Source organism: Hylaeus volcanicus, chromosome 1, assembly GCF_026283585.1.
Source record: "Hylaeus volcanicus isolate JK05 chromosome 1, UHH_iyHylVolc1.0_haploid, whole genome shotgun sequence".
NCBI lineage: Eukaryota > Metazoa > Arthropoda > Insecta > Hymenoptera > Colletidae > Hylaeus > Hylaeus volcanicus.
The window spans coordinates 6,450,284-6,474,191 of record NC_071976.1 but is presented as its reverse complement, the minus strand read 5'-3'; the positions used below and the strand labels follow the sequence as shown (position 1 = coordinate 6,474,191).

At 32.1% G+C, this 23,908-nt stretch overlaps 4 protein-coding genes across 10 annotated transcripts; 2 read left to right on the top strand and 2 right to left on the bottom strand.

Moving 5' to 3' along the window:
• The first annotated feature begins 1,634 nt into the window (after positions 1-1,634).
• On the top strand, positions 1,635-3,976 carry LOC128877039 (charged multivesicular body protein 7). Its single transcript, XM_054124020.1, has 5 exons — positions 1,635-2,090; positions 2,171-2,467; positions 2,538-3,309; positions 3,381-3,576; positions 3,653-3,976. The coding sequence occupies exons 2-5, from the start codon at positions 2,178-2,180 to the stop codon at positions 3,739-3,741; spliced, it is 1,347 nt and encodes a 448-aa protein (XP_053979995.1). The 5' UTR covers positions 1,635-2,090; positions 2,171-2,177; the 3' UTR covers positions 3,742-3,976.
• Positions 3,800-7,614, bottom strand: LOC128876979 (modular serine protease-like). The gene is made up of 8 exons (XM_054123892.1): positions 7,344-7,614; positions 6,924-6,963; positions 6,415-6,801; positions 5,946-6,337; positions 5,661-5,873; positions 4,806-5,104; positions 4,410-4,737; positions 3,800-4,339 (listed from the first exon to the last, which is right to left on the bottom strand). Exons 1-8 carry the CDS (start codon positions 7,381-7,383, stop codon positions 4,098-4,100), a joined length of 1,941 nt encoding a protein of 646 aa, XP_053979867.1. The 5' UTR covers positions 7,384-7,614; the 3' UTR covers positions 3,800-4,097.
• A 135-nt stretch (positions 7,615-7,749) lies between these two features.
• Positions 7,750-22,673, bottom strand: LOC128877100 (pseudouridylate synthase 1 homolog). 5 transcript variants are annotated; one of them, XM_054124150.1, is made up of 7 exons: positions 22,057-22,673; positions 11,324-11,675; positions 9,416-9,549; positions 8,889-9,284; positions 8,460-8,802; positions 8,130-8,385; positions 7,750-8,048 (listed from the first exon to the last, which is right to left on the bottom strand). In XM_054124150.1, the coding sequence occupies exons 3-7, from the start codon at positions 9,483-9,485 to the stop codon at positions 7,833-7,835; spliced, it is 1,281 nt and encodes a 426-aa protein (XP_053980125.1). In that variant the 5' UTR covers positions 9,486-9,549; positions 11,324-11,675; positions 22,057-22,673; the 3' UTR covers positions 7,750-7,832. The 5 variants fall into 5 exon arrangements, with proteins under 5 accessions (XP_053980125.1, XP_053980378.1, XP_053980462.1 ...); XM_054124403.1 differs by lacking the exon at positions 11,324-11,675; XM_054124487.1 differs by lacking the exons at positions 11,324-11,675; positions 22,057-22,673 and adding an exon at positions 10,960-10,980.
• On the top strand, positions 10,123-21,763 carry LOC128876836 (ATPase family AAA domain-containing protein 2-like). 3 transcript variants are annotated; one of them, XM_054123687.1, is made up of 16 exons: positions 10,123-11,036; positions 11,801-12,029; positions 12,347-12,704; positions 12,778-12,949; positions 13,036-13,102; positions 13,210-13,459; positions 13,538-13,752; positions 13,829-14,121; positions 14,204-14,521; positions 14,593-14,774; positions 14,851-15,037; positions 15,115-15,593; positions 15,677-15,862; positions 16,220-16,255; positions 16,459-17,338; positions 17,590-21,763. In XM_054123687.1, exons 1-16 carry the CDS (start codon positions 11,031-11,033, stop codon positions 17,677-17,679), a joined length of 3,948 nt encoding a protein of 1,315 aa, XP_053979662.1. In that variant the 5' UTR covers positions 10,123-11,030; the 3' UTR covers positions 17,680-21,763. The 3 variants fall into 3 exon arrangements, with proteins under 3 accessions (XP_053979662.1, XP_053979572.1, XP_053979742.1); XM_054123597.1 differs by having other exon boundaries at positions 13,036-13,117; XM_054123767.1 differs by lacking the exon at positions 16,220-16,255 and having other exon boundaries at positions 13,036-13,117.
• Positions 22,674-23,908: the final 1,235 nt, after the last annotated feature.

The window sequence follows — 23,908 nt, the reverse complement described above, 5'->3', positions numbered from 1 at the left end:
GCTATCGCGGCCGCTCCAACAGTATACGCGCGCTCTGATTGGTCGACATTTTCCGTTAATATCTCCTCAACGAAGCCTCGGACAACATTTTCGCTAAGGAAAAAGTTGTTTCAAATCACCTCCCGAATCACCCATTTCAAGATGTGACAACATTTTTGGGACACCCTGTATACTACATACAATTGGTTCCCCGTGACTCCGTGCCTGTTCTCATATCGCTGCTCAGGGCTGTGCTCTTCCTCGCTGCCCCAGAAATAATGCACAATTTCGTCCACGAGGTAGAGCAGAAGGAATCCGCAAGAGAATAGCAGCTCTGCGTATTGCGGTACCGACTCCCTCGTCTCTGGCAACATGTGGAGGATCGAGGTGGCCAGCAGCACTCCACCCCCGAAGCAGAGGGTGCACGAGAGGAACAACCTCTGCTGGAGGTCGCGTACGCGTGAAACGAAGCACGCTGGAGCAACCCCCACGACGAAACTTCCCACCCCGATGGCGATCATCGAGGCGAGCTTCGTCTGGACCACGGTGATCGTCATTTTCCTGACGACCAACGCGAGCTACGCGCGGGACCAGATCGGCTGACACTGGCAGGAACACTCGTACGCGCGATTGACGCTAATCTGGCAGCCAGTGATAAGGTCAATCGACTGGAGAGTGATACGAGCGCCGACACTCTTAAAAATCGGCTATCGGTGAAACTCGACGGATAATGGGCACGGTTCCAGGCTCGTGATTGCATTACTATCTGTCGTCGACTGTACAACATGCATTGATCACGATCGTGGCCACCGACAGGTGGGAAAAATTCTTATCTGGAGAGGAATTTTGAGTGAGAAATGGTAAACAGGGGTTTTGTAGAGAATGTTGGGTTGGAGAATGGTTTCAAGATTGTTTCTGTTGGGGGTGACTCTTGGCAGTCGATTTATGGGTATTCTGAAGCTCAGTTAGTGGGAAATGTTTGTTTAAGAGGGTGGTGAGTGTGGTTGTAAGTTGTACATTGAATGGGAATTGAAAGATATGGAGTAATAAATTTAATGAGAATAAAATTTAATCTAACACTTACTACGTGGACTCCTAGCGTGGTTTCATGTCTAAATTCCCTCAGCTACTATGTTTGGTGCAAGTGGCGCAATCTCTTCATTGCTCGTGAAGCTCAAACGGAGGTAGCAGGAGAGCAGAATAGACAAGGAAGTTACACGTGATAATGTGCGAGAGAGAAAGATAAATGTGCGACAAGGACGACAACTGTTCACTCTCTGGTGGCGCAATCTATGAACAAAGCGATGAACAAATTTTTCTTGACATTACTTTTCCTTACATAACTCCGGTAATGTAACTCTCATGAAGACTGTATAAGGAGATCCAACTCCATACGAAAGTTACTAGAAAACTGTTATCAAAATCCCGAACTCGCGGCGCAAGTGACCATAGGCTACGATATATATATGTCATATATGTATGTATTATCATATATATATATATGATACATGTATACATACAGTACAGTAGTACTGAGTCCATGTATGTATGGTCGAAGCTCCACTGGCTCCCATCTAGCTAGGGTACCTCGGGATTGCTAAGCCCGTACTGTAGCTGTAGCTGCATACTCGCATGCTACAGCCCCTGAGGGGCACCACTTTTTATGTATCCCGTTGCGGTCGAATGTCGGAAAATAACCTAAACCTTTACAAGTTGCAATCGAATGTCGGGAAATAGCCGCCCCTATATTACAAAGCGACCTACACACGTCTATTTCTTTGAACGATATTATACACACTAGTCTAGTAAACTATAGACTATTACAATTCTTTTGAAAGGAAATTTGACGCAAATCTTCACAACAATAGTCTCTGAATGTTGCTGCTGATCTATATTTGGTGTCCTGAAGTACACAAGTGTACATATATCAGTGTACTTGTGTAGTAAGAGTACATACACAAGTGCACACTTCTAATATTTACGTCTTTAGAATGATTTCGATGACATTTTTAAATAATGAAATGTTTACATCTTATTGTGAACACTAGAAAATTAGCAATACTTGAGGAATATTTTAATTACATGTGACAGAAGATTGATATTTTAAAGAGGCAAGTATTACTGTTAACCATTATATCATAACAACACAATGTATAATAGTATAACTTAACTTGAAAATAATTCCATGTAGTCGAAGAATGTCTGTGGAAACTAAAGCTATGGATAATAATTTGCTATTACCGCCTGATAAAATGCCAAAATGTTGGAACGAAGAAGAAAGAATGAATGCTTTGTTTTCTCCTTTTCGAAGCAAATCTGCCAATCCACAAGACTGGACATCTAAATACAAGTTTTGGCAAAACCTAATATATGAATGGTTGAAGCATAACATGCAATCCAGTTTCTCTATCGCAGACTTAAATGTTGCTTTTAAAAGGAAAGGTTGCACTCCGCTTTGTTTGACATCTGTTGTTGAAGAACTGCTCAGGTAATTCTGTTTCTACTAGCTTTGATAGTTTGTACATAATTATAGATTATTAATTTGAATAATGTTACAGAAATGGTGAAATAATTCCAGAAACTGAATTTTTAAAAGAACCATGCGATTCTTGGACATCATGGTCAATTGATATATTTGTAAAGAGACCGTTTGTATGGTCATTTTCAAAAGTTAAAAGTTACGTTGTAAGCAATGAAATTAATAAAGAAACTAGATATATTCATTTGCAAATTATTAGTGAATTAGCAGAAACAATATTTTTTATTTTGAAAGACGAAAAGGAAAATCTTCTTGTACCATTTTCTGAGGTACTAAAAAGTTGTAAATCTAAAATGAACAAAAATATATCTGATAATACTGTCATGTTAGTTTTAATATGGTTAAGACGTAAAAAAAAAGTGGTCTTTACAAATAATATAAATGAAAATGAGTTGTTAATTAAGATTGCTGTACACTCGTCTGATAATATAACAGAAATTGAGGAAGCACTGTATAAATTAGAGAAACAAGAAAATGAGCTTGTAAACGAGATACATCTCATGGAAGAAAAAAAAATCGATATCATTAATCAGTCCAAATCGTACTTAGCAAAAGGATTAAGACAAATGGCAAAGACACATTTAAGAAAAAAATTCGAGTTAGAAAATACCATTGAAAAAAGAGTGCAAACTCTTGAGAACATTCGATCCCTTGTATTAAGTATTCAAAATACTCATACAAACACTGCTGTATTGTCAGCCTACAAAACAGGATCTGATGTGTTAAAGAAATTAAACGAAAGCGATATATCAGAATCTAATGTCAAAGATATTATGGATAACTTGTCAGAGGTGGGTAATGTAATACCTGGCAGGTAACAATTTATCACTTTGTTTTCATCTAAATGAACTATGAATTTTAGGCCTTGGAAGAACAAAACGAAGTACAACTTATGTTATCAGAGAATTTGAAAAACGATATTTCCGATATTGATCTAGAACAAGAATTAGAGGAATTAATGAAACTTGATGAAGACTCTTTGCCTTCAATACCAAGTGAAAAATTAAGTTCTAATATTGATGAACTTGAACAAAGATTAAAAAATTTGCAAGTTGAAAGTAAGATTTATAATGCTACAAATATGACACATTCTAATTGTTGTTACAATATAATTTGTAAAATTTTATTTTTTAGGTACTCCTACATCTAATGTTGCTTCATTTGAGTCATCATCGCGAAATGTTCGTAACAAAGAAACATTAAGGAACCTAGAATATGTGTGATCTGTGAATGTCAATAAATTATTAGCAAAATTTTATTAATAGAATACATGTATATCCATTTATTTACTTACATCATGTTTTATTTTTTAAATTGCTTCACATACAAATATTTCTTGTAATATAATAGTATTTATTAAGGTTTTATATAAATGCATTCTGTAAGAGTATATAACCTAATCGTATAAAATATGTGATTTTACACGAATCCATTAAAAATATTATTTTTAATATCGTATAGTCTGTGCCTTATTATTCCGTTATATCGACTATTTGTAAAATGATACATGGTAATGCCAATACAGTATGATATGATCACATGAGTGAGGATTTCAGTATTCCAAATATGCCTATATAAATTATGGTAATGTAAAACATGAAGGAAATGATTTATTTATTTGTAATCTAAGGATAACGTCTTGTATCCATGTCATATGACGGGACACTCTCGTATATAGAGAATATGTAGTACTGTCACAAGTTCTACCTGCTCCTGTTACCGTCACGCCAAGGCTAACACTAACAATACCTTTCAAATACCATAGATTTCCACTTTGAACAACTAATCCGCCGCCGCTGTCGCCATCACAAACCGACGATCCTAAAATTGTCATGTTTTTAATACATTTCACAACAAAACAGAAAATAATTGCTGTAATTTCTTTACTAACCATTCGTGTATCCAGCGCAAAATTTATCAATCGTAACATATCGTTGAGTTTCGAAAGGAACGCTTGACGATACGCATTGATTCCAAGGGATGTACGGCACTCTAAGGGATTGCAAAATAGAACTATACGTTCCAAATTGAGTTTTGCCAAATCCTGCTACTTTTCCAACAGTTCCAACTTCTAATTCGACTTGACGGTAAATGTCCAAACATATCGGTATCAGTAAAGATGAAAATACAAATGGTTTCGTAATTTCTAATATAGCTATGTCGCCAACATAGTTTCCCTCTAATCCCAAATAGCTACACACGATGTATATATTTTTTACCTGAAATAAAAAAAATTACGATCATTGGTATCATTTTTAAACAATGTAAATAGTATAAATGTAAATACCTTAGCCCTTTTCACAGTCAATGGATTGTGAAGAATGGAATCGTAATCTTTATAAATGTTTCCCGTTAATATGTAATACTTTGACGGGTCATCTAATGTCTTAGTGCGTTCGATGAATACGCAATGCGCTGCAGTTACTAAAAGTTTCTCCTGAATAATAGTTGCACCACAAATAAAATCTTTAATCGCGTCAGGTGTTTCTGCTCTGTAAATTGTGGCATGCCATGGAAACTCGGTGATATTAGGTCTAGTTCCATTTACAATAAGAGGCGTAGAATCTGGATATGTAATACCGCATTCTAAAACATAAATCTTTACTATGTAAATTATAGTAATTTGCGAGAGATAATTCACATTTATTTCTTAAATTAGTAGTACTACACAGGAGTAGGTAACAAATTCAGAGGCAAATAAGAACGTCAACATATTTATTAAACATATAAACATAATAACTTTAACTGATAAATGGCAATAAATAAAAATGTGTAATACTCTTTTGTTACAACATTTGTATACGATCCTAAAATACATTACGATTTATATGTGAATTATCTCAATATGCATAAGAAAGTTCATTTTGCAGATTTCAAATTACATATATTAGTATACTTTGTGAAATTATTCGTATCCTGTTACATAGATTAAATTCATATTTTTAATATTATGTGATAATAGTTGTACGTTTACTTTCGTTACTAATTGTAACATCAACGTTCGATTTAATTTGTTTGTCCTTATTACGGTAAATAATGATCTTATCGTCTAATATTTGTATCAATGTAGAATTATTTTTCTGTATATCGGTTTGCAATGAGATAGAAGTTTCGTTAATGTAAATATTTATTGCTGGCCGACCTGGGATACATCGCATCGGCTCTGGTTCCCATTGTCCATTTTCGTTACATCTAACTGGTAAACGTAAAGGAGACGTTATATCCGGGCGATAACTATTCCTACAAGACATTTCTCCCCGTGTACGAGGCAAAGCAGAGTCGCATGATACTTCTTGATCATCGTATTTACACCAAGCGGTTACCGAAGTTGACAATAAAGATTTACAACGTATTTCTGAAATACAACAAATTATCCATGACATTTATAGACAAGTATATATTTAGACTTAGCATTATATTTGCGTACCTTCACAAATCGGAATATTCAACCATTTGCCTCCCACACCACAAACTACATCAGGTGAGCCTTTGATTTTATAACCTTTTCTACAGGTGTAAACTAAATAAGCACCTGGTTGTAATTCAGTACCTTCCTCAATATCACAATTCTCTTGAATAGAACATTGTGATTTATGCAATTTTCTGTAACCATTTTGTGGCTGTGGTGGTGCATTACAAAATTCTCTTGTAGGTAAGGGAATCCAAGGAGATGTGTCAGTGTCTGGCGATTTTTCTGTAACACTTTCACATAATTCCGGACTTTCATCGGAACCATCTGCACAATTCATGACTCCATTACACCTTAAATTACCATCGATACAGGCACCATAGTGACAACGAAAGAGTAACTGTGAGCAGCTATAAAAATTTTTAAATAATTAAGTATTAATGAGATAATAAATTCTAATTTTTTGTTTTTTGATTTGGAAACTTACGCAATGGACCCACACTGAATAAATGTTTCATCTGATTTATCTGCACAATCAGGAGTACCATCACATAAATTACTTGCAGAAATGCATTCTCCATTACTACATTTGAACTCATCTGTTGAACATGTTGTGGATGAATTATGCTGGCTACCTGTACACCTAGATATTGTTTCATCACTATTATCGATACAGTCTTTCACTCCATTGCAAGTCTTATCTCCATCTACACATGCACCATATGCACATCGAAATGCATAACCAGGACATGTTATTCCTGGTTTACTACATTCTTCACGTGTTTCATCAGACCCATCTTCACAATCTGCTCGCCCATCGCATAACAATTCACTTGCTATGCAATGTCCATTTTTACACTGAAATTTGTCCAAGCTGTTGACAAGAAATAATACTCAATTTGTCATTTTCAATTATTAAACAATTTATTACTGACTCACTTTATGTTAGTTACTACAAGTCAGACAGGTATGTTATGTAAAATTTGTTCTACTCACCCACACAACTTATTTTGCCCGTATCCGTATTCTATTGCACCTGTTTAAAAAATAAAGATATGTTTTTTTGCTCCTGTTTCATTTTATTACCAACCTACATTTTTTCACATTATAAAAGTAAGATTATATGTACAATAAAAATTATTTTTGTAAGTATTTATACTTCATTGTAATACATGATATATAACTTTTCCTTTCAAGAGTTCAAGGTCATTGTTAAACTGGTTTTTGGAGCTAGATGTATATGTAATATTTATTACTGTATTTTATTATAAGAATGATATAAGAATGAAACAAAATAAATTGATTATATTTATTCCTTGACAAATAATATATTCTTTAAAATACTTAAAATAAATAATGCTCAATTTTTTAAATTATACTTTGACTTTATCATACAATATAAATACATTTACTTACATGCAATTATTAAAATAAATCCAATTGTCATAGTCTTCATAATAACGAAATAAACTCCGAGAAAGGTGGCAAATCGCTTATTTATTCACTATTTATCAATCTGGGATTACCCGTCTGAAGCAACCGCGGATCTACGCGGATGAAACTACTTCGCATTTGTGTGCGTACGTGTGTTTTAAGAGGAAATACTTACCGCTTCTATGAAGCAATCTTCATTCGGTGATTACGTTTGAAAGAAAGACGTAAATAACATACAACTGATATTTCTCATACTACTCGATAAATAACAGAAACAAGAAAGCGAACGATAAGATTATAATAATCAATAATCGAATAACGATAACTTAATGACATTTTACAGTAAAATATCTTAACAATGCTTAAAATGTAAAATTAAACTACATCATAATATAAACAATATTTATCCAGAAACATATTTAATATAGTTTTGCCATATAAATACAATGTCATTTAGAATAAAACATATTTTCATGATGCACTAGGATCCTTACATGCAAACCTCTGTGGTGTAAGAAAACTTGCCAGCCATTTCAAACACGTTTTTTCAGAAGATTCTATGTCAACAATACTTTTTAAAATATAATCTTTATAAAATTGTTCTATTTCTTCGTCGCAATCTTCCCAAGCCAGAGTTTCATGAATTCCATCTGATCCGTATCTTTCGTTATAATACGTGTAATGTACCTAAAGATACGAAAATATAATTTTCATATATAAATTATGAGAATTCATCGACAAAGATTTCGTTCAATTTTAGTAACTTACATGATGTAAACTCAATCCTAGACTTGGTGCAATAGGAATGTCAAATCTATCTAGCGAAAACATGTCTTTTATCATATCATTCGTAATAATATTCCTGGAAATTCCTACTATCAAAGCTACCATTTTTCTAATTTGATGTAACATAAAACTTTGTCCTTTAACTTCCAACACAGCGAATTCTATGTCATTTGCAACAAATGTTTCGACACAGCGAAAATATATTATGTAACGTCGAGCGCGTGGATCCAATGGTTTTCTGTAAAGGAATTCATAGAATTTTTCGATTCTTACTTACAATATAACGATATTTTACCATTTAAAATAACTTACATTTTTGATGTAAAATTATGGAAATTATGTGTACCTTCTAATAGCTTTAGAGTTTCATTTAATTTATTAAGCATATTTGTAGTCAATCGAAATTCATTATATGGTTTTCCATCTATCATTAGAAGTTCTTCTAGTCGTTTTTCTGGATCTACTACATCGCCTTCATTGACTTGTAAAAAATTTGGACTTTCAGAAGCCAAAACAAACGTCGGCATAACGTATCTATACGTTCTCGCATCGCACTGATTTTTGCTATTAAAACCTTTTGTTACTCTCCTTACAGCAAATACTCTAATTTCTTCTGGAAGATATTTATTTATTTCATCTTTATTTGCATGATTTGCTAAAAGACAAATGGGATAAAAGATAATTAATAATGCTTAAATATTTTTGAAACTACAAGCCAAATTGTTCTTATGCATTACTTACGTAGTCTCAGAGAAACAATTTGCCGGACAGCTGACACACCTCTATCTGTACGTGCAGCTCTTTGAAATCTAACTTCTCGAATGTCATCAAACTGATCCTTTGTAATCAAATTAGATTTAAACAAAGCAAGTAGTAAATCTTCCTCTATAGTTTTTGTACCAGGATTTCTTTGCATACCAAAATAATCTCTACCAAGATAACCCATCATTAACACAAAATTTTTCCTTTTAACTCTTTGTGTAACATCTGTACTTTCTTCTGTCTTCTGTACTTTGACGTCAACTTCAACTTCGTCATGCGAATCAGCTATGGGTCTTTTATTGGCATTTAGAAGAGTCTGTGCATCTTGATCAATAATATCAGTTTGGACAGACATGATCCTGTTACAAACTTTATCTAGAAATAAACAATTATTTTATTGTAATGATGAAACATTTTATGAGTTAAAGAAGGCTCGAATTAAATAGTAATCGAATATTGTAATGTTAACATTATTTTGTAAATAAATATTAAATCAATTTTTTTACCAAACTGGGCACTCCACGAACGAAAAAAAGGTGTATTGTTTCTAAAGAAGACTTTCTGACAGCTATACATTTGGACAGGTTGTTTATAATGTTTTAAAATTTCAATGTGTTATGCGATATACAGCTTGCGTAACCTACAAAAGGAAACAATGTAATATTAGCTTACAATTAAAGTAGAATAAAAATGATGTTGATACATAAAATATATGCTAAACACAAGAATTTTAATAACCTTATGATTCATAATCATATAACAATAAATGTTTATTATTAAATGTTTATTACAACTTAAAGGTGATAGGACACGAAGTGTTTAAAAAGAACACACATATGTATTAAAGGGATGTATGAACATTTTTACGATATTATTTAGAATAATTGATCAATTTTCTTAACCATCAACTAATGTAACAGAAAACTGGAGTAAACGAAAGAAATTAAGGAAATGTAATAATGTTTACATGTGGCTATACAATAATTATAATGACAGCGGTATGTACGTGTACATACCTGTTCTATGCTACATACACTGTAGTATGCTGTAGTAGATAATTTATTACGCTATACGTTGTCTAACTGTATCTATTATAATGTACTATCAAATTTATTGTACTTATTTAATATAGTCTTATAGCTACTTTCTTAAACCAATATAAATGTATTCTATGTTCTCATATATTTGTACTGTATAAAATAGTAAATACCATAGGTGTCCAAAACACATCATACTTTTCTATGTTCAACCACCTAATGAAGTGTTAATTAATTCATAATTCTAAGTAGTGTATACTAAGTATAAGCATTAATGCGAAATTCTTTAAAAAATATTAATATTCTAAGATCACAGACGAGGTATAGGATATATAAAAGTGAAAGGAGTATACAATAGATATGGAGGAAATATAGTACAGAAGAAGGGACTGCAAGGCCAAGAGTATCATATGATCGACACGTTTTATATTTAATATTATATTTTCTGTAATCAAAGAAATAAAATGTAATGTATGTGCATCAATTCTCGCAATCATTTCCTTGCGTTATCTTCGAACATTGCGTTATTCTATTTCATGCAGTTTTTCAGTTAATCGTCAGTTAGTACTAAAAAGTTGACATTCTCAGTATCAATGTCTAAATCAATATTTGATCGGTACATTTGTTCTCAGTGGAACAAATGTATCTTTATTCGCTAAACAGTCGACTCAATAATTGCGGTTACCGCTACGATGAACACCCTGTATACTTATTCGAGGTGAGGACTGTTGGCAAACGGTTAGGTTAGGTCAGCGGATACGTTTACAGCTAATTTCAGTATGAGTTCGCATATGCAGGGACTGTTTCCAATACAAATTTTATAACCACCCGGCAAAAGAAAAACAATTTTCTATCCATGAACGTTTCAGTTGTGATGTGCGTTATGGAATTTTTCGTTCGTCACGTTCTAACGTACAATAATTTTAAGTGATAGTCGATCGTAAGACGACCTTTGTGAAGGCTTAGTGTGCATGCGCTACGTGCACTCGATCGAGAAAGTGGTGTTACTTTACCCGAGGCATATGACGGACGGTGCGAGTATTGTTTTTAATTTCAAGAAAAATTGGCAGCAAGAACTGGCCAGATGAAGGTAATTCGCGCATTGAAGCGTTAATTATCGAACGTTTCGAATGTTGAAGGATCGCAGAGGTTAAAATTCGTCTGTATCGAGAAGACTTTGTTTATTATTACTATAGGCAGTGTGCATGGTCTATTTCTATTATTTTACATATGACGCGATCATTTATCAGGCTTTATCGTCGCCCCTTATCGAGGAATATTCTCTATTTATTTTAATGATTTTTACCTTTTCAAAAAAGCATTCAAGTGGGCGGTGTTCCCATTATATAAAAAAGAAAAAACAATGAGAAAACACACCTGTTAATTGTCAAATGATACTGTCTTTTGATCTTATCTTCACAGTGCAGAATAAGTTTATTTTTTAACATTTTTCGTTCTTTGTATAGTGTTACATCATATTTGTATTTTTATTATTCTCAAAATTCAATTTTTTCTTCAATCATACATGTAAACAAACATCTTAAACTAATATAAACTAATATGTGGCACAAAGTTGCAAATAATGATAGCTATAAAAAAAGTATCAGTAGAGGATAGAGGCAACAATGAAATTGTTGAATTATTGTACATCAATGTTTCTTTCAAACTCTTTTATATTTTCTAAACCAGGAGTGTCAATACTCTGTTTTTTGTAGACCATCCTGTCCACCTGAAAATAATCAAACATATACCATTTTATAATAAATTTGTATTGTCATGTGTATTTAGTAAAATTATTCATTTATGATTGAATTAGTTTAAATTTAAAGACAATTTATAACCAATACATTTTAGATAATGTCAGATGATGATGTTGCATTGGACTCAATGGATACAGAAGAAGATATTTTTTCTCCAAGAACTCGCCGTCTTAGCTCTAATGTTAGACGGGTTAAAAGTTTACGTACTTTAAGGTCACATTCGACCAGTAATTCCCATATATCTATGAATAATTCAAGCGTTCGTCGTAGTACCCGTAACAGAATGCAAACATATGATAATCTTAATACTAGTTGGATTTTAGGTAAAAAATATTCTTAAATTACATTTAATATAAAATTACTTGTGCAATGTTTTATGGTATATCTAACATATTTGGTTCTAAAAATTGAAAATAGTTGTCTGATCAGATTTCACTAACAGATAATTTGTTTTGGAGCAGTTTAGAATTAATTATAAATGTACAATGTAAAATATATTAGGCAAGGCTGAGGTCAAAAAATAAGAATCACTCTACTATACACATGTTACTCTGAGATCTGAAAGATTTCTTACATTCTCCTCCTATTTTTAAGTTCTAGTATTTATTATGTTTCTTGAAGTATCTGTAATATTTTTTAGGAACACAAACATTAAAAGGTTATCCTATGTTTCAACAACATGGTTCTTCATCTGATAAAGATATGGTGGATGAAGTTCCAGAAAGAAAACGTGATCTCAAAGAGCGTATGCCTCTCAGATCACGTGAAAATCATCCTCCTAACAAGAATTCATCAAGGCATATAAGGGAAAGAACAGAACATGATAGACAAAGTAGTAGAGAGCTTAGAGGTAGGTCTGATCGTGATCTTAGAGAAAAAACAGAGCAAGAGAAAGATATTAGGGAACTTAAAGATAGACAAGAGCGAGAAAGAACAGACAGAGAGCATAAGGATAAAATAGAGACAAGAAGTAAATCACACATAGAAAAAGATGTAAGGTAAATATCTGTGAATACAATTTGTATATTTCAAGTATGAATAAATATGTTTATTGAACAAATTTGTGTGTAGAACGAGTAAATCTGATAGTCCCAGCAGACTTAAAGAAGGGCCTGTAACAAGACTTGGTGGAAATTTAGTTGAAAAAGATGAAAAGCCTAAAGTGGATCAAGATGAAGCTGACGAGGACAGCTCACAAGAAAGCGAGAAAGTGGAAAACAATGATAATTCCGAAAACGAAGATGTAAAATGATTTTCTAAAATTATTTTAATATAGATAAATATGTAGTTTCATTTTGAATTTTTGATACATATAAATCTGATTTATAGGGCTATGAAGATATGTACACGCGCATTAAACGAACTAGAAGGACAGTACAACGACAGTTACCGAGGGGTAAGAAGCTTACAGGTTCGAAAATTGCGTTTTGATACACACATGTGACTATTTTTTTTCCCTAAATCTAACGTAATGTTATTATTTATAAATCGATTATTTTACAGTGGTAGATAGTGATTTAAGTGAATCTTCGGATTCTCCTGGCCCTAGAAAGTACAGTTTACGACAAAAAAAGCCAGCTGTAGATAGATTTCAAGCTAACGTAGAACCAGTTCGACGATCTATAAAAGCGCTTAGAAGTGTTCTTAGTAATTCCATGAGGAGGCGTAAACATAGAAGCAAAAGTACAAGCTCTAGTGACTCTAGCGATTCAGAACCTCAACGCTACGATAAGAAGAAAAGCAAGAAAGCAAGGTAAGATTAAAAAAAAAAATTCGATCGAAGATGACGTTATTGTACGATAAGTTATTAATTTTATGAACTTTGTAATAGACAATCGGCAATACCTCAAGGTGGACCACCAGATCGTAAAGCAGATATAAATCCAATTACTTTAGATACTAACATTAGGTTCAATGATGTTGGAGGCTTAGAGTCACATATTCACTGCCTTAAAGAAATGGTTGTTTTTCCTATGATGTATCCAGACGTTTTCGAACGTTTTCATATTACTCCGCCAAAGGGAGTACTATTTCATGGTCCACCAGGTATATTTAAAACAAATTATAGCGTTTGTAGATATATAAATAAATGTCTACATAATTATATTGAATACTTGTCTAGGAACTGGTAAAACATTAATAGCTAGGGCATTGGCAAATGAATGTAGTCAAGGCAGTAGGAAAATGGCGTTCTTTATGAGAAAGGGAGCAGATTGTTTATCCAAATGGGTTGGAGAATCCGAACGCCAATTGCGATTGTTGTTTGAGCAGGCTCAACAAATGAAACCGTCCATAATATTTTTTGATGAAATAGATGGCCTCGCACCTGTTAGAAGTACGAAGCAAGATCAGATTCACGCTAGTATTGTATCTACTCTTTTGGCGCTTATGGATGGTCTCAGTGATAGAGGAGAGGTAAAATATTCAATGTGGAATATGTTAATAACGAAATATGTCTCTTTAATTAATTAAAAATTCCTCGTTCGATTTGCAACAGGTGATAGTTATTGGAGCAACAAATAGAATAGACGCTATTGATCCAGCATTGCGTAGACCCGGTCGCTTCGATCGGGAATTATTTTTCCCTTTGCCTGCTATGAAAGAAAGACTAGAGATATTAAAAATTCATGTTAGCAAATGGAAAAATCCCCCGTCGGATCAATTGTTAGAAGTACTAGCTGAAAAAGCAACTGGTTACTGTGGTTCAGACTTACGAGCTTTATGTACCGAGGCAGTCTTACAGGGCTTGAGAAGAACGTACCCTCAAATATATATGACTAGCAACAGATTACTTTTAGATCCTGAACGAGTTTCAGTATGTTTTTATTAATGTATAATAAATAAATAATTAACTATTCGCCATACTAAATCACATGGTCCACGCAGGTAAAAAAACGGGATTTTATACAAGCTAGTTCTATGCTTATACCATCGTCACAAAGAGTATCACCTTGTTCTCGAAGAAAATTACAACCTTTTATGGAACCTCTATTAGGACCTCCGCTAGAAGAGTTACTCAGTTCGATAAAGGGGATATTTCCTCAAGGAGTCAATCCTACAATGGCAAAGTAATAAGATCTCAGTATTTACGATGTAATAAAATACTATCGCACAGTGTAATTTAATATTATTATATTCTGTCAGAGTAAAAATTAGCACGGGATTACATCGTCCGAGGTTACTAATTTCTGGAGGGAATCTATCAGAAGGTCAAGGGCCCCACTTAGCACAAGCGTTATTGTATCATATGGAACATCTACCAGTTCAAACATTAGACGTTAGCACTCTTTTTGCAGAAAGTGGACGATCTCCGGAGGAAACCTGTGTGCAGGTCGGTTACTGACCATAAGTACAAAGATAATTAAATAAAGTACCCATTTACATGACTATGTTCATTTCCTATCGCAGGTATTTAATGAAGCTGCCAGGAACGTACCGTCCATAATTTATATACGGTCGATAGATCAGTGGTGGCCACTTGTACCTGAAACTGTAAAAGCGGTTTTTTTGTGTCGTATCGCAGCACTCGCTCCTTCGTTGCCTATCTTAATCCTAGCTACGAGTGATACAACATATCAAGACCTCCCTAGCCAACTGCGAAGTCTCTTTAGCGAGCTTCGCGGAGAAGTTTATTGGATGAAAACGCCAACAGCGGAACAAAGATCGAAATTCTTCCGACATATTTTCATGGTTCAAAGCTTGAAGCCGCCAAAAATAAAGGACGACAAAGTTGAAGTTTTAGAAGAGCTTCCTTTAGCGCCAGATCCTATGCCAATGAAATTAACGGAAGAAGAGAAGAAGGTCATGTACGAAAAGCAAGAAGTTTCCTTGAGAGAGTTGAGAATTTTTTTGAGGGAGATTTGCGCGAAACTCGCGAGGAATAGACAGTGAGTATTTGTATACATTTCTTTCTTGTTTTTATATATCCTACGAAATGTTAACTGATATCGAGCTTCCTTTGTTTTTATAGATTTTTCATGTTTACTAAACCGGTGGACACGGAGGAGGTACCAGATTACAATATGATAATAAAACAGCCTATGGATTTAGAAACAATGATGACGAAAATCGATATGCACTGTTATCTTTGCGCTCGAGATTTTCTTGACGATATCGATCTCATTTGTAGGAATGCTTTGGAGTATAATCCTGATAGGTCAGTATATTTAATGTATATCTATGAAATTTTTAAAACTCATTGACTAAAAATATACATGTAAATATTAAGTGTAATTAAGCACAAAAGTATTTAGTTCGTTCATATTAACTCCGTTTCCTTATTGAATTATTCAAACAAATTTTGAATGCTTTGACAAACAACAGAAATATCGTAATTTTCCGATCGAAAGATTATAAGTATTTAAAAGATTTGTACTTTACACACTATTATTTATATTTATTAGTATAGGCGCTTTTTTATATTGTTCATCGCATATATAGCATATATATATATAAATATAAATAATGGAGCTAAAGTTCATACTGACATTCATGTTGTGTGTTTTCATGTCAGCTTACGTGATAGGCCTTCCCTTGGAATATTGAAGAGGTAGTTCTGACATTCCTGTTTATCCGTTGCTGTTGTTGCTCCGTAGTTAAAGTGGTCTTCAATTTCTCAAATATACTTCAGTAATTATAAATATAAATAAAAATTTATATTATTGAAGACCACTCATCTTAGTTCACATTGCTTTTCACTAGTGACGCATTTTTTTGCCATTTGTCTATATGTCCTATTGTGCTCTTTCGCAGAGATCCAGCGGACAAGTTGATAAGACATCGCGCGTGCTCCCTCCGCGATAATGCATACGCATTGATAAAAGCAGAATTGGATTCTGACTTCGAAGACAAGTGTCGCGAGATCTCCAAGACTCGTAGAGTTACCGATAGCACGTATAACCACCACGCAGAAAATAAAAACCATACAAAAACAGATCATTCCGCGTCTACGACCGAACGAGCGTACAAGAAGGATACAGGAAGTCCTAGTCATTCTCTTGTCGTAAACGGCAAAAGATTTAGTAATTCTAGAAAGCGTCGAATACCTGCCTGGGCCAGAGGTTACGTGAAGAAAGTTCATAAAAAGAAAAAAATTGCATTCGATGATACCGTAACTACATTTGACACCAAGGTTTGCATTACCAATGAAACAACGAGCATCGATTTAGACAAATTCCAAGAATTCGAAACCGAAGCGAACAGTGTTTTAAACGGGCACGTAAATTTGTTTGATAATTCGGATTCCGAAAATGATTCGCAAAATGAGAATTTGAAAGAGGTACAAGGAATTCAGACCAATAACGTGAACGATCAACGCATCGATGAACATGAAAGTATGGAGATGTCTTTCACAGAAGAAGATAAGAATGTAGAAAATAGTGGATCTAATTCTTCGTCTAGACGAGAAAGTATGGATGAATTATCGTTCGCTATTGAAAGTGATTCTAGTCTAGCAAAATTCGAAGAAAACGAGAAACTTGTGGTAGATAAGAATGAATTAGAGAGTGCATGGCAACATACTGTTAATGTTACGAAGGATTTTCCTGTAGAAGTATTATGCGACATTTATGTTCAACTGAGCCGGTCTGTAGGAAAATACGCTCAGTGCTACGATAGAAAATCACTGCCAAAGGTAAATATGTTTTATTTCACTAATTACTGTACGTCTATTTTTTCATGCATGCATTATGCCGTTTCTTTTCCTAATGTTTATTTATTTACTACCGAGGAATGTTATAAAACTTGGTTTCCCCCTTATGTTACTTGTCTTTGTTTAAATTTTGCTGTCGCTTGTGGCTCTTCAATTGGTCTATGCTGGAATTTGAAGAGCATAACCTCTCTGTTGGTATGAAATATTTCATAATTTCTATATAATATGTATAGGACTTGCTCAAGGAAATGAAAAGGTTTGAAGAGTTCAAGACAACGTACGAGAAAGTTCATCATGTTGCTAACCAAACTGACATGCTATAAAGCCATGTTACTATCTTTAGCACTATTATAACAAAACTCTTTTGTATATTTACTCTGAAAAAGGTTACTGCCTATACTTGTTAAATCACATGGTAACTTGAAATAGTATCTTCTTATTTTTGTTTTGGTTTTTGCTGCTGCTGGCTATTAAAAAGAAGTACTTTTTATTATCACACAAAATATTAACAAAAAAAAGAAACCAAGTTATATTTAAACTTCAGTGTTTAAAGTCGCGGCAAAATGTAACAGTGCATAAAACTTACAAACAGAGAAGTATTAGTAGGAAGTTAAAAGAAAACTGTTGAAACTGTTCGTTTCGACTCTAAATACGAAATCGTAAATTATTATAATCACATTGGCTTTCATTATGTATAATTAATAATTGATGTTAGACCTCTCTTCATCAAAAATTTTGATATCGATGTAAATTACTTTATTTATTATTTCTGTCTTTTGGATGCGATATTTATTAAAAAAAAACAAAAAAAAAAAACAAAAAGAAACAGAAAACAAAAATAATAACGAGAAAATAGATACATTCAAATTAATTTTCATAAAATTATAAACAATTTATTTTTCTTGCAAGTCAATTTTAATGGAGTACTTGTGCAAATTCTGGGTTAATATGTAATATGTTATACCTTGAAGAGGTATACTATTTCATATCAACAAAACTTTGCAAACACTGGTTATACAAAGATGATGGTAATTTAATATAATACGTACTTAACTATAGTTTTTTACATATGGTATTTTACAGTACATTATATCAAATTATTTTATTGTACATTCACACGGTAACAGCTTCATAAATGTTATAATGTAAAATGCACTAAAAATTCTTCATATGCACCAGTTATTACTTTGGATTTTTACAGTTCTTTAAGTAAAGATTTTTAGAACAGATACTTTGAACATAGACATATCTTGATGCATAGGTTCAAGCACGCATATATAAAAAACATATGTGCCCTGTTTTAAAAATATTTAGAGAAAAATACAATTTTACTTTGGCAAAATAATTTTGCATAATTTTGTAACTCTTTTTTTGAATGATTATTCATCGTGAATCATAATTTTGATTAATAATATCAATAATGAATTTGTTAGGAAATTGATAAAAGCTTATAAATTGATTTCATAAAAAAAATATTGTAAATACATTCCAAATCTTATAAACAATGTTATATGTTGCATATTAGGAACTTTTGGCTTTGTACATATTTTATTTTCAGTAATAATTTATACTAGATATCTTTGGTTATGTTATTTTCTCAATTTATAGCTCTGACTATAATGTATAAATGAATTGATAGGCACTAAAAATGATCATAATTAAAAATCACGAATAATTTAGTGTATTAGATTAATATTTACCATTTAGAATAACATTTAACACAATGACCTTATAGGAATGGATATAAAATTTATTTAATATAACGAAAATGTACATTGATACAATTTTTATATCCATTAAAAAAATAAGGCATTGCAGTGTTATGGAGTTATTCAGAATTAGTAGTTGTTGTTTATATTAATACGTTTAATTAACTATAATTGAAGCAGATAGACAAATTATATGTAAGTGATCGAGTTTAGTTATTATAAATAAGGTACAATTGCAATATAATACATGCTCTTCAATTTATTTTGACCAAAGCTATAAGCCATATGCGAAATAATAACAAATAGGTTTTCATTCTACTGATAATGCAAAAGTGGACATAATTGAAAACTATTATAAATGTGAAATACCTCGGTAAAAATCTTAAATATACACAGAAGAAACTATCTGTATAAATATTAGTTAATATTATATGTAAACCTTACATTCTAGATTCGTATACTGGTTGTGATTCATACTGTAACTGTGAAAGGGTAGTTACCAGATAATGTATGTGAGATAAAAGATTCTGACACATGCTAGAATGCAAGTAACAAGGTTCTTCCTATATTAAATGAGCATATACATAGTATTCACGTGAGAACTATGTTTGCAAATCATTTCCTTTAATCAATTTTAATTATTTATATAGGTACACAAATAGAGTACATATATTTGAATTAGGAAATTCTTAAAAGAATGTTATGTGATTAACAAGTAATACCTGTCTTAGGAATATGATATGCCATTAATAGTACGAAAATGTAATACAGTGTGGTTGAAAAGTGATGTCAACTAGTTTCACACTTTATTACATTCGTGTTAATCAGAATTTTCAAATGTGAAAATGTCTTTAATTAATTACAATAGGTTCACTCTTAATTTGTAAATTCATAATTAAAATCATTGCTGAATCTTTTTATTATCATTATTTAAAATTTATTAGAAGATAGAAATGAAAAGACTGAAATTTAGAAATGCTCACTACATAGTATTTATTTTTCTGTATATTACACCCTTGTGTGTAGATTGAATTAACAAAATGATTTTCATTATCCTATCACGTGATCATTAATAATGTAAATACCAAATTTTCGAGATAAAATAATTTTATATATCTAATTTTATGAATACAATACACAACTATTTATGTAACTAATGTCATGATACATGTCCAATGTCTTACAGTGATATATTAATTGATTTAAAATAACAATAATATGTAATAGAAATACGTCACACATAAAGACTTAGTTTTTTCATTATAAATTAGTTGTAGTGTTGCAAAATATTTAATTGGTAATAGCAAATAAATAATTTAATTTCATAGATAAAATTGCTTCCATGTTTAATTGTAAATCATCCGAAAAATGTTCCATGCATACTTATTGTTTTATATCCAGTGTTAAAATTGTACCAAACACTAAAGAATGTACATCTAAAAATCTCTTAATAATTCATGCAATATAAAACATATTATGCAAGGAACTTTAAATTTTAAAAGTAAACTGTAATATTGCTCCTAGCTTTTAAAGTATTATTAAAAATTTCAGCGAGACCTAAAAATTGTTTTGAACTTATGTACTCATGTTACTAAAATTTACAAAATTTGTATAAATTTCGTTTAATTCAAGATATTCTTAAAATGGATATTGCTGATATTTGCCAAAGAAATTATGTAATACATCTCAATAATAAAAATTCAAATATTACCTTGACAAATAGTATATGATACAGAAAAGTCACATGTACAATTAACATTAATTGCATTATTGTGACTTTCCTGTTTCCATTAATATATTTTACATTCCACTTTATTATAAAGATTTGAGACGTGTAATTACTCCAAGAATAATTTCTGGTGCTATTTTCTGAAATGCTATCATCTCTGTATTACCAAGAACATTGCGAATGTACTGTGTAATTACATGTAAATTGTATTAATTGAGAGGTTCTCATAACCACTGCCGTTTGAACTAACTAATATAATTACTTTGCTAAAGTATTCGGATAACGAAGATTGTAACATTGCTGTCAACAAAGAACACATTGTGCTAGAGTCTGACAAAAACTCTCAGCATTTGGTATTTTGGTGTGGTCTTTGAGAGATGGTAATATTAAGCATAGGATGTGTTAAACATTCAGAAAAGAAAGCAAAAAAAAAGCATACACTGCCTTATTTATTTTACCATATAGGTAATACATTTTATTGTCATTCATTGTAGCATAATAAATTGAAGTTTCATAATGTAATAACCTGTGTAATAATCAATATATCCTGTCATGTTACTTTTCATTTTTCATTTATAATTACTATTGACGAATTTATTTAATTCAAACTGTTCAAATACTAATCATTTTTGTAGACATGAGACATTAAATATTGAATTAAAATTTTATAAAATACATACTTTATTATTTTAATATTACTTTCTCGATCTATTTTCTTATTGCATCCTACATCTCTTCATTAACCCTCTTCCATACTTCTTTTATTGAAACTATACAAAAACTATACTTTTGCGTACTGTATTTTCGAAACGGTGGAAGATATTTAATGCGGCTTTCACAACGAGCGCGATAATTCAGCCGCTCAAACTTATACTTGGATCGCTCATTGTATACATCAATTTACATTCTGTATTACATATATAGAGAGACATATATATATATATATATATATTCTATATTATTCCATCTTAATATGAAAACAAATTGCAATTTACAGGTAAATTCATAATTTGTATTCATAAAGGTAGAATATAGGCCATGGACATTAAAAAGTAGAATTACCGAAAATAGAACAGGTGGTAACCCTGTTAAGAAGTAAACAGACGAAGGTTAACAATGATCGATGGAAGAAACGCGTCGCAGGAATAATAAAACACGGAGATTCTCCACGTTTTTATTTCCTAATACTTCCAATGCAACAAACTTACATAAATAAACCATATTATTATATACACAATAGTATCTGTCATGTATTTGCTCACCAATCTTTCCCCTTTCTTCGTTTACGATATCTTCTCCTCAATCCCAAGAATGTGGCCATTCCGATTTATCCCGCGTAACCTTAACTTTATACGATCGTCAACATTCTCTAGACATTTCTTTCTTAGAATGAAGTAAGCTTAATAATCAGTTAAAACACACCCAGTCATCTTTCCACGATAAAGTTTATGGTACTCTGCCTACTTCGCCCTCGCTTCTCTTTCCCAGATTTCCGAACGTGTAATTCAAAACTGACGATAACTCGTGTGTCTCGGACTATCGGAGAAAAGAACGGGTAGGACAATGGAGAATGTAGATGCGACACCGACCAGGCAATCAACAAATGTTTCTGCCCACTTTCTACTGTTCGAATGTTGGGCACGCACACATGTATCACCGAGTATAAATCGGGACTGTCGTATGAGTCGAAAGACGAATTAAAAGGTTAAGGAATTTGAGCTCTGTTGATAACTATTCCAACCATATGATAAATAGTATACTACAGTTTTTACTAACATTTTTTTTTTTTTTTTATATTAATATACATGTAACATTTTTTTGTAATTGATTGTTTTATTTATAAAAATAAATGTATGTGTTTGATTATTTTAATAAAAATCAGAAGTTGTGTTGCGGAGTTCTTTAATACACTAGTGTTTCTTTCGAAAAATTAAATGGTAAGATAAGTGTGATTATGTTTTTTATTTGTTTGATTAGAAACGAAGTTATGATGTAACAAAGTAAAAATCTCATAGTGTCCGAATATTAAAGTTACTCACTGTATGTGTAAAATGTCGGTACGTTTAGTGTTAATTATTAACTATATGAATGTTTATGCCATCAAAGTACCGTATTTTAATGGGAAAGGGGACAAAATTAACGTAATATTTTGTGGTAAATATGAATTTCGATCGTTGAATCTTGTTCAACGAATAACGAATTTTTTTAATGCCAGATTTTAATGTCACTTGAATTTCATGTCACGAGGAGATACGAAGCTGTAGTATGTACTTTTGTAGTAAATATCTATTGTACGTTACCACGAACCGATGTTAATGTGTCGTTATATTTGAAATGGCAAACTTATATTCGAATGATAGATCGCGAATAAAACCTTTATCCGATGGAGGATTAAATTTATCGCTTTCCTTATTTACTCAAAATTTGTACTTTAAGCTAGAACCCTATTTCGCAAAAATTATTTGTTTATTTCTAAAAAAAAGAACAGATTTCACTCTACTCAGTCTACGATATATTCTTATTTTTCTGCCAATTAATTTTTGTACTGCGATTCGGGGAAACCTAATCATTATTTATCTATTTCTTTTCGTCGTCTTATTAAGGGGTAACACCACTATAGAGGCTGAAAGAAAGGCCTAACTTTGATAATTAATTTTGAGGGTATCGCAAAAGGAATAGGATTTCTTTTTACAGGGTTTATTTAACACATATTAAAGTATAAACAAAATTTGTTGTATTATAATTTTATTATAAAATGGCGGCGACGAAGCGAGTCTTAAAAATTGACTATTTTTAAAACCCCTTCACGGAAGGACGGTTTTCTCATTATGTATTGTGTAACATTCGGAACAAGGAACCAACAAATTTCATAATATATATACTGTTGGCTATAGAAATACGTAGCTATTTTTTTATTTAATGTAAACTTTCATTTTTGTTAACAATTTACCATTTATTTATTAGCCAAAAAATGTGTTAGTGCGCTATTTCTACAATATTTGATTTAAAAAAAAAAACCCTACGTACTTCTATAGACAAGAATATATAGATTATAAAATTGTTCGGTTGTTTGTTCCAGATTTTATACACAAGCGAGAAAACCGTCCTCCCGCG

What these genes read in the sequence shown, in the direction of transcription:
- LOC128877039 (XM_054124020.1), top strand. Translation starts at nt 2,178, where the DNA reads ATGTCTGTGGAAACTAAAGCTATGGATAATAATTTGCTATTACCGCCT. An exon ending in GTTGTTGAAGAACTGCTCAG is followed by an intron (nt 2,468 to 2,537) that starts GTAATTCTGTTT and finishes ATAATGTTACAG; the next exon opens with AAATGGTGAAATAATTCCAG. An exon ending in TTATGGATAACTTGTCAGAG is followed by an intron (nt 3,310 to 3,380) that starts GTGGGTAATGTA and finishes TATGAATTTTAG; the next exon opens with GCCTTGGAAGAACAAAACGA.
- LOC128877100 (XM_054124150.1), bottom strand. Translation starts at nt 9,485, where the DNA reads ATGTATAGCTGTCAGAAAGTCTTCTTTAGAAACAATACACCTTTTTTT. An exon ending in CATAATTTTACATCAAAAAT is followed by an intron (nt 8,386 to 8,459) that starts GTAAGTTATTTT and finishes ATTCCTTTACAG; the next exon opens with AAAACCATTGGATCCACGCG. An exon ending in TAGGATTGAGTTTACATCAT is followed by an intron (nt 8,049 to 8,129) that starts GTAAGTTACTAA and finishes TCGTATCTTTAG; the next exon opens with GTACATTACACGTATTATAA.
- LOC128876979 (XM_054123892.1), bottom strand. Translation starts at nt 7,383, where the DNA reads ATGAAGACTATGACAATTGGATTTATTTTAATAATTGCAT. An exon ending in TGACTGTGAAAAGGGCTAAG is followed by an intron (nt 4,738 to 4,805) that starts GTATTTACATTT and finishes TTTTTATTTCAG; the next exon opens with GTAAAAAATATATACATCGT. An exon ending in TTGCGCTGGATACACGAATG is followed by an intron (nt 4,340 to 4,409) that starts GTTAGTAAAGAA and finishes TGACAATTTTAG; the next exon opens with GATCGTCGGTTTGTGATGGC.
- LOC128876836 (XM_054123597.1), top strand. An exon ending in TAATACTAGTTGGATTTTAG is followed by an intron (nt 12,030 to 12,346) that starts GTAAAAAATATT and finishes AATATTTTTTAG; the next exon opens with GAACACAAACATTAAAAGGT. An exon ending in AAACTCGCGAGGAATAGACA is followed by an intron (nt 15,594 to 15,676) that starts GTGAGTATTTGT and finishes TTGTTTTTATAG; the next exon opens with ATTTTTCATGTTTACTAAAC.